The 16,948-nt window shown below is 50.7% G+C and overlaps 1 protein-coding gene across 1 annotated transcript; it reads left to right on the top strand.

The window, feature by feature from the left end:
- The first annotated feature begins 232 nt into the window (after positions 1-232).
- Positions 233-15,928, top strand: Tsks (testis specific serine kinase substrate). The gene is made up of 11 exons (XM_036198823.1): positions 233-402; positions 725-947; positions 9,369-9,464; positions 9,823-9,906; positions 10,638-10,721; positions 11,274-11,560; positions 12,218-12,412; positions 12,781-12,954; positions 14,545-14,680; positions 15,487-15,611; positions 15,749-15,928. Exons 1-11 carry the CDS (start codon positions 233-235, stop codon positions 15,903-15,905), a joined length of 1,731 nt encoding a protein of 576 aa, XP_036054716.1. The 3' UTR covers positions 15,906-15,928.
- The last annotated feature ends 1,020 nt before the right edge of the window (positions 15,929-16,948 follow it).

The following is a 16,948-nucleotide window of genomic DNA, read 5'->3' as shown; positions in this document are numbered from 1 at the left end:
CTGTGTACTCTGGACTGGAATGAGGGAGTTGTAGAACCAGAACCGGGGGCCGGAATAGTCCACTGAGGTCTGCAGGGGACGCCCTGAGCCAGCCCCTGTTCTCCCTTATGCCCTCCCTGTGACCCAGTGGTTAGGCCCTTTATGACCCAGGCCAGGAGCTAGGGGAGCCTGAGCGCCGGGGGGCGGGCAGAGTAGATGGTGAGTCTCCCCCTGGGAGCAGGCCCCCCGCGCCATGGCAAGCGTGGTGGTGAAGACAATCTGGCAGTCCAAAGAGATCCATGAGGCGGGGGACCCACCTGTGGGGGTCGAAAGCCGCGCCCAGCTGGTCCCCGAGGCTCCCGGGGGGGTGACAAGCCCTACCAAGGGGATCACGAAGAAAAAGAAGGCCGTGTCCTTCCATGGGTGGGTGTCCTGTACCCTGTTGGTGACCGACCTAGAGCCCAACGCTGCCTACAGCAAAGCATAGGTGCTGGAGGGGAAGGGGGGGGCCAGGAAGAGGGCATTATAGATGAGGGAGAGGACGCAGGCAGTGGGTTGAAGGGAGCATTGGGAGGAGGGGGCGTGATGGAAGAAGAAGGCCGTGGGGGCGGAGCAGGGAGTCCAAAGCAAGCAGCAACAGGGTGATGGTAGGTGATGGGAACAGGGGATCCGTTGGGCTCAGAGAGTGCAGCTACTGTGTTGAGGACATAAGCCCCCACCCCACCATCCCCTGGGTCACCTTCAGGGTGGAGCCCCGGATGTCCCACGAGCCAATGCACTGGTGCCTGAACCTCAAGCGGTCCTCAGCCTGCACCAACGTGTCCTTGCTCAACCTGGCTGCGATGGAGCCCGACTCCTCAGGCACAGACTCCACCACAGAGGACAGTGGCCCGCTGGCACTGCCAGGGCCACCTGCTTCTCCTGTAACACCCTGGGCTCCGGAGGACCCTGATATCACAGAACTTCTGGTAAGCGGCTGATGTGGGGAAGGCCGGGGACCACTCAACCGAGGTAGGCAGATCCAAGGGGGCGGGGTCTGATTTAGTTTGGAATGAGAAGTTCTAGTCACTGAGACCAGAAGCCAGGCCTGAATGACAGTATCAAGAGAAGCCTCCTGGGGTTGGGGTGTAGCCCAGTGGCAGAACTAGCAAGTGCCAGGCCCTGGGTTTGATCCTAAGCAACACAAAGAATACAGTGGGCGGTGTCCCCAGCCCCTCACCGGAGGATCGAGGCAGAGCTCTGCCACTGAGCCAGCCAGAGCTCTTTGAGACAGGGTCTCACTGCCTAGTCAATTTCCTGCAATCCCCTGCCCTCCAAGTAGCTGGGATGAGAGGCCTGAGCCCACGCATCCCGCATCTAGTAAATAGTATCTTGAAAGCCTGAGAATAGGAAGCCTCAGGAATAGAGGACAGAGACACGGCTGCAAGCTGTCCCCCTTAGCAGCTTGAGGCATTATTTTTGTTGTTGATTTTGTTTTTGTTGAGAGTGTGTCTCTCAACAGTTCTGGCTGGCCTGGAATTCTCTATGTAGACCAGGCTGACCTCAAACTCACAGACACCCTCCTTCCTCTGCCACTAGCTGGAATTAAACACATGCAACACACACCTAGACTGAGGCATTATCTTAATCTCCCAGGAACCGGACTCAGGCCAAACTGGGGTTTGTAGCTTCCATGCAGAAAAGAGTTTCAGTTAATAAAGCACAGGCAGGGATTTCATCAAAGACGTTTTAATATAGACTTTAAAAGGCCAGTCAGGAGGAGAGGTGCTCAGAGCGAGGAAAGACCCACTTAAGTGTGAGTGATGGCTTTCCAAGGGAGACTCCCCGGAAGTGCCTCAGCGTCAGCCTTATGCACCATCTGGTGGCTCTCCAGCTCCATCTCTAAAGGTTTGTGTAGGATGTATTTCCTTGATCTCTCTCTCTCTCTCTCTCTCTCTCTCTCTCAGATTTATTTATTTATTATCTATACACAGTGTTCTGCTTGCTTACATGTACCTGAACACCAGAAGAGGGCACCAGATCTCATTACAGATGGCTGTGAGCCACCATGTGGGTGCTGGGAACTGAACTCAGGACCTCTGGAAGTGCATCCAGTGCTCTTAATCGCTGAGCCATCTCTCCAGCCCTCCTTGAGTTCTCTTTCCCCACTGATTGACTGGATGGTTTGGCATGTTGGAGGATAACTTGGAGAAGTGTCTTCTCCCCTGACACCACGTAGAACTCAAAGACGGAACTCAGGTCTTCAGGCTTGGTGGCAATTGTCGTTACCTCCTGAGCCGGCTCACCAACCCCCTTTTCTTTTCTTTTCTTTTCTTTCTTTCTTTTTTTTTTTTTTTTTCTTGGTTTTTCGAGACAGGGTTTCTCTGTAGCTTTGGAGGCCTGTCCTGGAACTTGCTTTGTAGACCAGGCTGGCCTCAAACTCACAGAGATCCGCCTGCCTCTGCCTCCCGAGTGCTGGAATTACAGGCGTGCACCACCACCGCCCGGCGCCCTTTTCTTTTGGATAATCAAGTTTATAGACTAGTTCTGGTGGTGACTTGGATGAGATTATAATCTATGAAGAAAAAAAACCCAGAAAGCCACTAGAGTCGGGGTTCTGGTGAGAAAAACTGCAGGTTCTCAACTGGGAAGAGAGAGAGGCCTCGGCAGGTAACTGCTGAATTTGTTTGTTTGGTTTTTGGTTTTTCAAGACAGGGTTTCTCCTGCCTCTGCCTCCCGACTGCTGGGATTAAAGGTGAGGGCCACCACTACCCAGCCTGTGCTAGAATTTTAAAAAGGGATTAGGCTTTTTTTTTTTTTTTTTTTTTGGTTTTTCGAGACAGGGTTTCTCTGTGTAGTTTTGTGCCTTTCCTAGAACTCGCTTTGTAGACCAGGCTGGCCTCGAACTCACAGAGATCCACTTGCCTCTGCCTCCCGAGTGCTGGGATGAAAGGTGTGCACCACCACCGCCCGGCTTAGTTTTGTTTTATGTGTATGAGTGTTCTGCCTGCACATGTGTTAGACCACTGTGTGTGGGTCTGGTGTCCAAGGGGGCCAGAAGAGGGAGTCAGATCCCCTGAAACTGGAGTTATGGATGATTTTGAGCTGCTGTGTGGACTCTGGGAACTGAACTTGGGTCCTCTAAAAAAGCAGCCAATGCTCTAATCGCTGAGCCTTTTCTTCACTTTCTATTCTTTTTTTCTTTTTAATTACTTTTATTTATTTTTGTGTGGGGGTGGGGCCCATGTGTGCTTCAGCACATATGAGAAAGTCAGAGGACCACTTAGTGAAACTTCCCTCGACTAAATGGATCTGGGGGTCAGACTCAGGTCATCCGACTTGGCACAAGTGCCTTCACCCAGTAAGCCATTTCATCATGTTGTGGAATATTTAGCTATGTAAAGATGTGTTGCTGTTTCACCTTGCCTACCTAAGGTATCTGATTGGTCTAATAAAAAGCCGAATGGCCAATAGCAAGGGAGGAGGTATAGGTGGGATTTCTGGGCAGGAAGGGTAAAAACAGGAGAATTTAGACTCAGAGGAAGAAAAAAAAGAGACACCAGGGAGGCACCAGTGGCCAGACAGACAGACATGGAGGAAGCAGGAAAGTAGGACATACAGAATGAAAGAAAGGTGGAAAGCCCTGAGGCAAAACATAGATGAACAGAAACAGGTTAAAAAGTTATAAGAGCTAGTGGGACAAGCCTAAGCTAAGGCTGAACATTCATAAAAAGTCTCCATGTCTTTATTTGGGAGCTGGTTGGTGACCCAAAGAAAATTCCAACTACATCATTACCTCAAGATTATGTTTTCTATAACTTCCATCTTACCAAACAGAGCTACAGACCTGATCTATCTAAGGTTCAAAAGCCTCAGTCTTTCTTGCTGAGTGGGGTGGGGACAGAGGGTCTGAGCTTGGAAACTGGGAGGTCATCATGTAAATACAACCAGGACAAGATGATGTCACTGAGACATTAAACCCTATATAAGGGTCAGTGGGTACGTCCAATCCTTGGCAGCCTGAGTTCAATCCCTGAAACCCACATGTTATAGAGAACCAACTCCTACAAGGTGTCCTCTGACCTCCACACACACAAGCCCTGGCATGCAGGTACTGAGATAATAAATAAATGAATGTAGAAAAATGTATAAATGCTAGGCATGGTGGTCCATGCCTTTAATCCAAGCACCTGGGAGGCAAAGGCAGGTGGATCTCTGTGATTTGAGAGCCAACTTGGTGTATATAGAGAGACTTTGTCTTAAAAAAATAAAGTAAAATAAAATGTAAGGCAGAATCTTATAGAGATTTAATAGTGGCCTGTGAGTCTTGGAGGGCAGAGGACTTGTCTCCACTGTGAGGAATATATATATATATATATATATATATATATATATATATATATATATATAATTTATCAATAATGACATAGGGAATAGGAACTGGTAAGACAGAAAGCTGGACCCATCTCCACAGGCTGTCCTTAGGATGAAGAGAAGTCCACTTGCTCATGTGTGAGCCTTTGTGTGGCAGACAGCCGACCACCCCTAATACCATCACAGCAGCAGCTGTTCCTGTCAGTGTTAGCCTCATTTCTCTGATGGTGAAGATGTGGAGGAACAGAAAGATTCAATAGCATATGAAAGATCACACAGCTGGGAAGTAGCACGATCAGTTTAGGGAGTCATGGCAATTGGTTGGTGTGATGGTAGTCTACACTGGTGGGGCAGTAAGGACACTGTGGACACCCCGAAGAAGAATAATCAAAATATTTGTTCAGAAAAGAGAGCACACAGGCTGGACCTGGAAACTGCAATAAGGTATTCCCCAGGCAGAAAAACAGCATTGTGGCCACTGGGAACAACATGTCCAAAGAGACAGGGGCACAGACAGTATAGGACAGGGAAAAGGACAAGGCTGTGGCATAGGAGAGGTGGGGCTAGAGAAAGAGCAGGACACTGCTCACACAGGCTGCAAGACATGGCATTGTCCCAAGGGCCATAGGGAGCCACTGTGGCTTTGGTGGGGAGGGAGAAGCAACTTGGTAGATTGGCTCTCTTCCCATTTACTGCTCCTAATGTGTGCTACATCCAGTGACGTCACCTCCTTCTTAGAGCATCTGTGGGGTTGATATAATGACCCAGTTTAAAGAGGAAGGCAAAATCTATCGAGGTGTAGAAAGAAGAGTCATTCCCAAGGTCACAAGGGCACGGAGTGCTTGTAAGAGCCAGAGGCTAGTTTAGGAAGCCGCTGGGTTTGATACCAAGAACACTTTCTTCCCTAAGACTCCTTTAGAGTGGGCAAGAGGAGGCAGGAAGGCCAGAGGAGGTGGGGCCAGTGCTGGATGGGAAGCCAGGAGTAGGGTGGACTCAGATCTCCCTCCAGTGGGATAGACTCACCACACCCCAGAGCCTTCCAGTGGTTCCCATGCAGAGTCTGGAGCTGGGTGCCTCCCACCAGAACTATTAACATGGCCCCCAAGGACTGCTGACGTCCAAACAGCTCTGGGCTTAGGAATTAAGGCTTCAGGGGCCAAAGCTGGTGAACACTCTGTGGGCCTCTTACTGCCTGCAGCTTTCTCATCTCTGCTGTGGGACAGGCAGCCACACCTGGTGGGAGGGGAGGGGCTAAGGAGGGTGCCCAGTATGTGAGCTGCAGGGCGGGGGTGGGGGGAACCCAGAGATGCGGGATACAGACTCAGAGAGATAGAGCAACAGAGATAGGGGAGACAGAGCCAAGGCCCCGAGAGATACACAGAGCCTCCAAAGAGAGAGAGAGACAGACAGATAGACAGACAGACAGACAGACAGGAGAGCCTTAGAGAGCCATGGTGACTTTGGCTGACAGTGACAGTGATCATGAGGAGGCACGGTGCTCATGTCAGTGTTGGCATGGTGACAGGTCATCATCAGCATTCAATCCTAGCTTCCCTGGAGACAGCAATGCTGTAAGGAGGCAGTGGTGCTCTTGGGTGGTCACTATGACAACAGTGACCCTCAGGGTCTCCCCTGCTAAGGACACTCTGACACACATTCTGTGGCAGCATCTTAGTCGCTCCTGGACACACCATGCCATCGTCTTTATTCCGTTCTAGGGTAGAGATCTCAATGCATAGCCCACTCTGGCCTGGAATGCACATGCTTCTCTTTGCTCGGCCTCCCAAGTGCTGGGTCAGCAGACATGTGTCACGATTCCCAGCTTTGTTGTATTTTGGCCCTTTGATTTTTTTTCCAGAATGGGTCTCCTGCATCCCAGGTTGACTTCAAAATCTCTTTGAACAAGGATGACCTCAAGAGTGCAGGTGTGCACCACCACACCTAGTTTGTACAATGCTGGGGATGAAACCCAGGCCCTTGTGTGTGCTAGGCGAGCACTCCAACTGAGCTAGAGACCTCAAATTCACTGTGGAGGATGGCCTTGAACACCTGATTCTCCTGCCTCCACCTTCATGCCAAGATTTGTTATTTGTTTTACCCAGTCTAGACATTAATTACCATGTAGCTGTGGATCAGGCCATATAGCCAGCCTTTCTATCATAGCAATCTATCCTTACTCCCCATTTGATGGGAAGGGAAACTGAGGCAGGCTCCAGATAGGGAGTCCTGCCACCAGATGTACAGCACAGGGATAGATGGGGGCAGAACATGTCCCAGGACAGGGTTGTTCACCTGCCTACAACTCCTTGGCTTTCCTGTCTCTCCTCCTCTCTCTCCTCCAAGGATCCTGAGTACCCCTTCCCAAGTTTTTAACCATTTCATTTGAACTAGTCATCCTGTGATGGTAGCCATTAGTCATATCTATATTGCACAGGTAGGGAAACTGAGGCATCACAAGGTGAGATGCTCTCCCTAAGATCACACAGGAAGTGAAAGGAGCTGACCCAGGATGAATGTTCTACTGACTTCTGAGTTTTCAGTTCAGAAAGATATTTTTGCATATTAGTTATCTAATGCTTTGAAACAAGTTGTCTTGATACTTAATGCAGCCCACCAGGGAGTGACTAAGTTGGAAGGTTCTGGCTCAGGGCTGGATGAGGGTACAAACAACATTTCAGACAGGATTATGGTCCTCTAAAAAGATGAGGGTGAGTTACTATTGTGTTCTAGGCCATAGTCCTCTGGTGAGATGAGAGTATGGTTGGCATTTCATGCCGGATTTAATCTTCTGATGGGATGAAGGTGCTGTAAACTGGAATACATCTTTCTCTGTCTCACCAGCCAGCTCCCAAATAATGACACAGAGACTTATTAATTAGCAAAGCTCAGCCTTAGCTTAGGCTTGTTTGTAACTAGCTCTAACAACTTAAATTAACTTGTTTCTATTAATCTCATGGCTTTTACCTTCCTCCTGCATGTCCTACTTCCTCTGTGTGTAGCTGGTGACTCCTCTCCATTTTTCCCTGAGCTCTCTCTGTCCAGAAGTCCTGCCTATACCTTCTGCCTAGCTATTGGCCATTTAACGTTTTATTAAAACAATCACAGTAACAAATCTTCACACAGTGTAATCAAATATCTTGCAACAGTAGATAGTCCATTAAGGGATGTAGGTTGCAGTCAATTTTTCTGTGGAGTGTAGTCCTCTGATGGGATGAAGATGCAGTCAATAGTATGCTTACCAGGGCTGAATGATACCCCATCAAGACATCGCCCCTGTGGGTGCCTCAACTCCTCCCTGGCCTTTGGCTAGAGACCTAGGCTCCTGACCAAATGGCCTTCTTCTCTATACATAAATGCTCATGACATGGCAGGCAGCATTCCTCAGAGCATCACCTCCCAAGTGCCAGGATAGCAGATGTGTGCCACCATACCTGGCTCATTGCATCCTCAATTTTCAGAATCAAACTGTTTCTGATTTATTTCGATCTTTTTTTTTTTAAGATTTATTTATTTATTATGTATACAGAAGAGGGTACCAGATCTCATTACAGATGGTTGTGAGCCACCATGTGGGTGCTGGGAATTGAACTCAGGACCTCTGGAAGAACAGCCTGATCTTAACCTCTGAGCTATCTCTCCAGCCCCTTATTTCGAACTTTTATGGGAGTATGAAATTTTAGAATTCATCTTCTGCCATTTTGCTGATAATCTTTATATTCATTTATTTTGGGAATAGGGTTTCTCTGTGTAACCACCCTGACTATCCTAGAACTCTCTCTGTAGACAAGGCTGGCCTTGAACTAAGAGATCCACCTGTCTCTGCCTCATGAATGCTGGGATTAAAGTTGTGCACCACCACTGTCCAGCTGAGACTGTCTTAAAAGGTAAAGAGGGCCAGGCGGTGGTGGCACACACCTTTAATCCCAGCACTCGGGAGGCAGAGCCAGGCGGATCTCTGTGAGTTCGAGGCCAGCCTGGTCTACAGAGTGAGATCCAGGAAAGGCGCAAAGCTACACAGAGAAACCCTGTCTCAAAACAAAACAAAACAAAACAAACAAAACAAAACAAAAACAAACAAACAAAAAAAGGTAAAGAGAGCGGGGCACAGTGATCTTGACAGTTATTCCAATACATAGGAAGCTGAGGCAGGAACATCTCCAGGAATTTGAAGTTAATCTGGGGCTATTTAATGAGTACATAGCCTGGGCTACAGAGTCAACCAAAAAAAAAAAAAAAGAGAGAGAGAGAGAGAGAGAGAGAGAGAGAGAGAGAGAAAGAAAGAAAAAACAAAATGAGGATAGAAAAAGAGGCTGAGGAAGAGGAAGGTGGAAAAGGAAGGCATACATATTACTTAATGTCCACACTGTGCCCACCCAACTGTGTTGGCTAGCATGGCCACATGATCTCAGCCAGCTGCAAAGGAGCTCTGTAAGTCTTTATTTTCAACTAAGAAACAAGAATGTAAGTGGCAGCCGTTATGTAACCAATTTGACTGCTGTAGCAAAAGACAGAAAGAAACCAGTTTGTACAAGGCACAAGCTGCTGCCTCACCTGTGAACAGTTGGTAAGACCTGAGAATGAAAACCGAGGCATGGTGGCACACACCTTTAATCCTAGCACCCGGGGCAGAGTCAGGCTGATGATCTCTGAGTTCCAGGATAGCCAGAGCTACATTGTGACACCTTGTCTCAAAACCAAAACAAACCAAACAGCATGCCGGGCAAGTACTTTACCACTGAGTCACAACCCAGCACCTCACTGAAGGATTCTAGCAGAAGCTCTTCTGTTGAGTTATACCCCCACCCTCCAACTGCGGGATGTTAGGCATTTGCCTCAAAGTTTGAAACTGTCTTCCCTACTTATTTCCTCAGAACACATTCCTTCTGGCTTTACCCAACAAGGAAACTAAATCCAAAGGTGCCACCCTTTATCCAAAGCCACATACCTTCCCAGAGCCAAAACAAGCTGACAACACAGCCTGCTAGCTCTAGAATTTTCTTGGTGTTGAACTATACGCGTCCCCCACTCTTTTCCAGAGTGGGGTCAACAGTGGATTGGTGCGTGCCAAAGACTCCATCACCAGCTTGAAGGAAAAGACTACGAGGGTTAACCAGCATGTTCAGACACTGCAGGTGTGATATTGGATTCCTGGGCCCCTCATGTGGCCTCTTCCTCCAGAGCTAAGTGCCCACCTTGAAGCCTTTCTCCACCATAGTGCATGCCCAGTCCCCAGCAGGATAAAACCCTGTTCCCAGCCAGGCACTAGTGGCACACGCCTTTCATCCCAGCACTCGGGAGGGAGGCAGAGGCAGGCGGACCTCTGTGAGTTCGAGGCCAGCCTGGTCTACAGAGTGAGTTCCAGGAAAGGCACGAAGCTACACAGAGAAACCCTGTCTCGAAGAAACAAACAAACAAACAAACAAACAGACCCTGCTCCCCTGTAAGCTTTCCCCACTGCCCTGTGTAACCCTGCCTCCTTCTACGGTCAAGAGCGAGTGCTCGGTGCTGAGTGAGAACCTGGAAAGGCGGCGGCAGGAGGCAGAAGAGTTGGAGGGATACTGCAGCCAGCTGAAGGTGAGCCGCTGTGGAAGGAGTGGGGGAGTGGGGGGAGCAATGAGAAGAGGAAGGCAGCAGGAGGCCCTGGCTCAGTGGGTAGAGTGCTTGCCTAGCATGCAGAAAGGCCCAGGTTCGGTCCTGGCATGCAGGAAACTGTGTGTAGCGGCACACACCTGTGATCCACACTTAGAAGTTGGACTCTGAGACTCAGGAGTTCAAGATTCTCTTCAGCAACATAACGAGGTAGAGGCCAGGGGAGCATGACATCCTCTCATGGCTACCAAAAATGTCACTCTCTTCTGGCTTCCATGGGCACTGCATGCATGTTGGACATATACATGTGCACATACATACATGCAGACAAAACACCCATACACTTAAGAATTTTTTTTTTCTTTTGGTTTTTGGAGACAGGGTTTCTCTGTGTAGCCCTGGCTGTCCTGGAACTCAGTTTGTAGCCCAGGCTGGCCTGGAACTCAGAGATCCACCTGCCTCTGCTTCCCAAGTGCTGGGAGTAAAGGCGTGCGCCATCATTGCCTGGATCCTAAGAAACATTTTTTTAAAATCTTTTAGATTTTAAAATGTAAAAGAGTGTAGGAGCAGTGGGCTGGTCAGAGGGTTAGCAAAGGACAGGTATGGCTAGGGAGGAAGCCTGGCTGGGACATAGGTGCTGTGCAAACAATGAGGCTGAAGGTGGGGGGCAGGACCGGAATGGGAAGCAGGGCCCCCGCCCTGATGTCCTGACCCAGGAGAACTGCCGCAAGGTGACCCGCTCAGTGGAAGACGCTGAAACCAAAACCAATGTCCTGAAGCAGAACTCTGCCTTGCTGGAGGTAAGTGGATGTGTGTGGAGGAGCCCCAAGCTAGCGAGAAGTTTGGGTGGAGCTAGGGGTGGGGGTTGGAGGAGCTGGGGAGGGCATGGACAAGTGTGTAGAGCGTCCAGAGCCTCCAGGAGGTGAGGAGGGTTGGACCTGATTATGGAGCTTGGAGGTCGGGCTGGAGGGACCCACGGAAGGAGCCAAAAGAGGGCTTGGTGGGAGGGACCAGAGAGGAGACTGAGGAAGCTGAGCTGTGCGAGCGTGGAGCCTGAAGCCCTGGGTGGGCAGGATCTAGGATGAAGACCTGCAAGCTTACTTTCCAACAAACCGCTGAGAAAGCTTGTGGTCCCTAAGAGACAGGGGCCGATTTTTGACAGGCAGAGCAGGACAGAAACAGCTAGCAGGTTTGAGAGTAAATGGTATCCCCCTCCCCCCACGCATGACAGCAAGCATACTTCCCAGTTTCCTCTTCCCACACTAATTTGCAGTCTCGGTGATCCCTGGGGTGCAGGTGGCTGAGGATGACAAGGCGCTGGACACCCTGACTCATTGTCCTCCCCTGTCCAGGAGAAGCTAAGATACCTTCAGCAGCAACTGCAGGATGAGACGCCGCGGAGACAGGAGGTGGAGCTGCAGGAGCTAGAGCAAAAGCTGGAGGCAGGCCTCTCCCGGCACGGCCTGAGCTCTGCCACTCCCAATCAGGGCTGCTCCGGCCCGCCTGGCAGTCCTGAGGAGCCCCCGCGGCCGCGAGGCCTGGCCTCCAGTGGCTGGGGCATGGCACCCCGGGCAGGGGAGGGACCTTCGTTGACCGAGCAGGAGTTGCAGAAGGTCTCCACCGGCTTGGAGGAGCTGAGGTGGGCGGGGACTGGAGGAGTGGGGTGGACCAGGCCTCAGGTGGATCAAAGAGCCGGACCTCGGTGGAGCACGGAGGCTGGGTGGGAGGGACAGGATTGCAGAGGCTGCGGTAGGCGAGGGAGGACCGGAAGAGCTTGATGTGGGAGGTTGAGGTGGACAGGGCTTAGAGGAGTTAGGTGCATGGGGACAGCAGCGGAACCTAGGAGAGGATTTGGGTGGCGGCATCAGTGATACAGGGCTAACCTAGAACACAAATGAAAAGGCAAAAGGCGGAACATAGCGGCGCACGCCTTTAATCCCAGCACTGGGAGGCAGAGCAGGCAGATCTCTACGAGTTGGATGCCAGCTTGTTCTACACAGAGAATTCCAGTATAACCATGACTACATAGAGAAATCCTGTCTCAAAAACAACAAAAAAGCCGGGCGGTGGTGGCGCACGCCTTTAATCCCAGCACTGGGAGGCAGAGCAGGCAGATCTCTGTGAGTTCCAGGACAGCCTGGTCTACACAGAGAAACCCTGTGTCAAAAAAAGAAAAGGAAGGAAGGAAAAGAAAAGAAGGAAAATAATTAATTTGGTGATCTGTTTGGGGAGAGGTCGATGAGGCAATGCATGGTCAAACCTATGGCCGCCCTTGCTCCCCTTCTGGTTCCCGCAGGAGGGAAGTGTCCTCGCTGGCAGCCCGATGGCATCAGGAGGAGGGAGCCGTGCAGGAGGCACTGCGGTTGCTGGGTGGCCTGGGTGGCCGGCTGGATGGCTTCCTGGGCCAGTGGGAGTTGGCCCAGCGGGAACAAGCACAGTCTGCCCGGGGTTTGCAGGAGCTTCGAGGACGGGCAGATGAGCTGTGCACTATGTAAGGGCTCTGCGGGTGCTGGAGTGGACATGGGTCCACAAGAAAGTGGAACCAACCCAAGGGTGGGCCCTTGAGGAAAAAGGATCAACCAGTCTTCTGGGGCTAAGTGACCATTACCAAGAGGTAGAACTTGCCTAGAATCCCCAATGATGGGCTGGAGGTGTGGCTCAGTATCTTTGGGGTACTGAATGAGAGCCTGCTTCAGTACTGGGACATTTGCCTAGTGGAAGCCCTGGCTCCTATCCCTAGTGGAGGTGGTGAACCCCGTCAGAGAGGACAGGCAGCTGCTATACAGCATTGAAAGGTGGACTCTCGGCTTCTGGGCTGGATGTTGCAAGCTACCCACATTGGTTGCTCTCCCATTTCAGGGTGGAGAGGTCAGCAGTGTCTGTGGCTTCACTGAGGAGTGAACTGGAGGCCCTGGGCCCAGTGAAACCGATTCTGGAGGAGCTGGGGCGGCAGCTTCAGAACTCCCGAAAGGGAGCTGACCACGTCTTGAACTTGGACCGGTCTGCCCAAGGCGCCTGTGCTCGGTGTGCCAGGTAGGGAAGGGTGAAGCCTGCACTGTGGGTCACACATAGGATGACACATTGTCGTTGTGAAAGATGTGTGTCTGTGGGTTGCAGAGTGATAATCCTGTTGCATTGTGGGAACAACTTTTTCTACCTATCTCACAAGATAAAAACTGGCTTCCTGTGGAAAGCAAAGATTGGGTGCATTGATATTTGAGACATGGTGCATTTCCAGCACACTGGCATGTCATGAGAGTGGGTTTTCGGTGACCTGCAACGTAATACCAGGGGCATAGAGAAAGCTCAGTTAAGAAAGTGTTTGTGGTGGTGGTGCACGCCTTTAATCCCAGCACTCGGGAGGCAGAGCCAGGTGGATCTCTGTGAGTTCGAGGCCAGCCTGGGCTACAGAGTGAGATCCAGGACAGGCACCAAAAGTACACAGAGAAACCCTGTCTCGAAAAACAAAACAAAGCAAAAAGAAACAACAAAAACAAAACAAAACAAAAAGTGTTTGCCTTGTAAGCAGAAGGGAGGATCCCTGTACCAGCCAGACTTGTTGAATCTAGGAATTCCAGGTTCAGAGATCTTGTCTTTAAAAATAAGGTAGATGGGGCTGGAGAGATGGCTCAGAGGTTAAGAGCACTGGTTGTTCTTCCAGAGGTCCTGAGTTCAATTCCCAACAACCACATGGTGGCTCACAACCATCTGTAATGAGATCTGGCGTTCTCTTCTGGCATGCAGGCATACATGCAGGCAGAACACTGTATACTTAATAAAATAAATCTTAAAAAATAAATAAGGTAGACAGGCAGTAGTGGCGCATGCCTTTATTCCCAGCACTCAGGAGGCAGAGGCAGGTGGATCTTTGTGAGTTCGAGGCCAGCCTGGTCTACAGAGCAAGTTCCAGGAAAGGCACAAAACTACACAGAGAAACCCTGTCTCAAAAAACCAAAACCAAACAAACAAATAAGCAAATAAGCAAATAAATAAATAAATAAGGTAGAGATGGGGCTGGAGATGTCTCAGTGGTTAAGAGCACTGTCCCAGGTTCAATACCCAGCACCTACATGGCAGCTCACAGCTGTCTAATTCCAGTTCCAGGGGATCTGACACCTACGGCAAAATACCAATGGACATAAAATAAAAATAAATTAAAAAAAAAAAAAGTAGAGAGCTGGATAGTATTTTAGAGCACTGGCTGCTCACTGCTCTTCCAGAGGTCCGCACTGGAACCACATGGTGGCTCACAACCACCCTCGGTAATGAGATCTGGTGCCCTCTTCTGGCACGCAGGCAGACATACAGGCAGAACACTGCATCCATAATAAACAAACAAGCAAGCAAATAAACATAGATGGGCAAATAAATAAGTGGATAAATAAATAACAGCTCTGTAGATAAGGCTAACTTCAAATTCACACAGATCCACCTGCCTCTGCCTTCCGAGTGCTGGGATCACAGACATGTTACCACTGCTTGGCTTGGAGGCAGAGGCAGGTGGATCTGTGTGAGTTCGAGGCCAGGCTGATCTACATAGTGAATTCCAGGACAGCCAGGGCTGTGTAGAAAGACCCCATCGCAACCCAGCACATCGTCCATTTGCTGACTGTCCTTCTGCAGCCAGGGGCAGCAGTTGTCCACAGAGTCCCTGCAGCAGCTTCTGGAACGTGCGCTGACCCCGCTAGTGGACGAGGTGAAGCAGAAAGGCCTGGCTCCTGCCTGCCCCAGCTGCCAGAGGCTACACAAGAAGATTCTGGTACCAGGGGCCATGAGTTGCCATGACCCAAGTTACTTTTGTGTTTGGCAGGGTGTGGGGAGCCCCGGCTCAGGAATCCTGCCGGCCTGTGGCAGGAACAGGAGGCCTGTGTGGGAGCAGCAGGTCTTGCCTCTGTGCAGGAAGGAGGACAAAGAGTTTGGTGGCTGCCCTGTCACAGCCCAGGGACAGACTCTGGCCTAAAGCATACAGTGCATGATACTGGCCTATGGGATATAAATTATAGTGAACAGCTATAGGAATACATGGGAGGTCATGGCCTGGTGCATTGTGGGAATATAGAGGTTAGTGCATGATGGGATACTGGCCTAAGGGATGATGGGATATGAATTGTAGTGAACTGCAGCCCCAATGCATAGGAAGTCACAAGGCATGGTGAATTGTGGGATACAGAACACTGTAATGCTAGGGACCATTCTTGTGACAGAGGCAGGCATCACAAATACTTGGTCTTAAGAATAGGGGATGTATAGAAGGGCACCATGCTTGGATACACACAATACAGGACAAATCACAGGCATTGGGGCACAGTACTTCCGATGGGACTCAGCTTGCTGGGACACAGGCCAGTGTATTAGGGACACTCACAGGGTTCCTGTGAGATGCAGTTGGGGAGATCAGTGAATTGTGGGATGCCTGGGGTAATCCCTAAGCTCAAGGCCTGATGGGTTACTTTGGGTGGTGTGCAGGCTCCATGGGACCCTGCCCCTTGCCCTCCGCGACCCAGCTCCCCCTCCACCCCCAGCCCAGTCCAGTAAGCCCAGCGGTGCCTACACTCCTCTCCCCAGGAGCTGGAGCGCCAGGCCTTGGCCAAACACGTCAGGGCAGAGGCCCTGAGCTCCACCCTTCGGCTGGCCCAAGACGAAGCCATTCGGGCCAAGAACCTACTGCTGACGGACAAGATGAAGCCGGAGTGAGGACGAAGGCAGAGGGCATGGGAGGAGGGTGAGGTCTCCGGATGGGGCCTGGCTCCTCCTCCTCTTGCCCCTCACCTACCCTAGCCCCCGGCTGGGCCTCCCCAGTGCTGAGCCCAGCTGGCTGTCATTACAGGGAGAAGGTGGCCACTTTGGACTATATACATTTGAAGATGTGCTCCCTCCACGACCAGCTCAGCCACCTGCCACTTGAGGGGTCCACGGGCGCAGTGGGGGGAGGAAGCACTGGAGGGGCGCCCCCTAAACATGGGGGCCCAGGCTCTGAACAATAAATGGCCTCTCATGCTGGCATGAATTCTGACTCTGAATTGCATCAAGAAGTAAAAATAGACTCGTCAGATGTGGAAATGAAAGGATTTCCATGGGATCTGGGATAGTCTAGGCTACACAGTGACACCCTGGACCAAACACAGAACAGGGAAGGAAGGGATGCAGTTCAAACTGAGGAGCTCCTGCGGCACTCGCTCAAGTTCTGGATCCATCCTGACCACCCACCTGTACACACCTGTCAACACTAGACTAGTCTCCGCAGAAAATCACAAGTCAGCTTGTGTTACGGGAGACCTATCTCAAAAGAACAAAGAAGGAGCCGGGCGGAGGTGGCACACACCTTTCAGCCCAGCACTGGGGGGTGCGGGGGGGGGGGGGGGGCAGAGCCAGGCAGATCTCTGAGTTCAAGGCCAGCCTGGGCTACAGAGCGAGTTCCAGGACAAGCACCAAAAACTACACAGAAAAAAGAAAGTGGCTGGAGAGAGGCTCTGTGGTTAAGAGCACTTGCTGCTCTTCCAGAGGTCCTGAGTTCAGTTCCCAGAACCCACATGGTGGCTCCCAACCATCTGTAACCATCTGACGCCCTCTTCTGGCCTCTGCTTGCACTTCAAGCAAATGGTGCACACAATACACACACAAACACTGATACAATATTTTTAAAAAATTTAAAAAAGAGGGGAGGGGAGGGGGGGAAGGTGGGGGTGGGGGCGGGAGGGCAGGGGAACCCATGGCTGATGTGTAAAATTAAAACACAAATATAATAAAAAAAGAAAAGAAAAGAAAAAAAATTAAAAAGAGAGGGCTGGGCGGTGGAGGCGCATGCCTTTAATCCCAGCACAGCCAAGGCTACACAGAGGAACCCTGTCTCAAAAAAAGATAAACAAGAGAGGAAGAGAGAGAACAAAAAGGAGGAGGAGGAGGAGGGAAGAGATGGAGGAGAAGAGGAGGAGGTAATTACCCTGACAAAGAGAGTTTTGTGGGGCCTCAGTCCCTCAGGTCTTAGGGAGAGTCTCTCACCTCATCTTGCAAATGAGGTTGATAAAAT

This window comes from Onychomys torridus, chromosome 1 (genome assembly GCF_903995425.1).
Source record: "Onychomys torridus chromosome 1, mOncTor1.1, whole genome shotgun sequence".
Classification (NCBI taxonomy): domain Eukaryota; kingdom Metazoa; phylum Chordata; class Mammalia; order Rodentia; family Cricetidae; genus Onychomys; species Onychomys torridus.
This window is presented reverse-complemented; position numbering and strand designations above follow the sequence as displayed.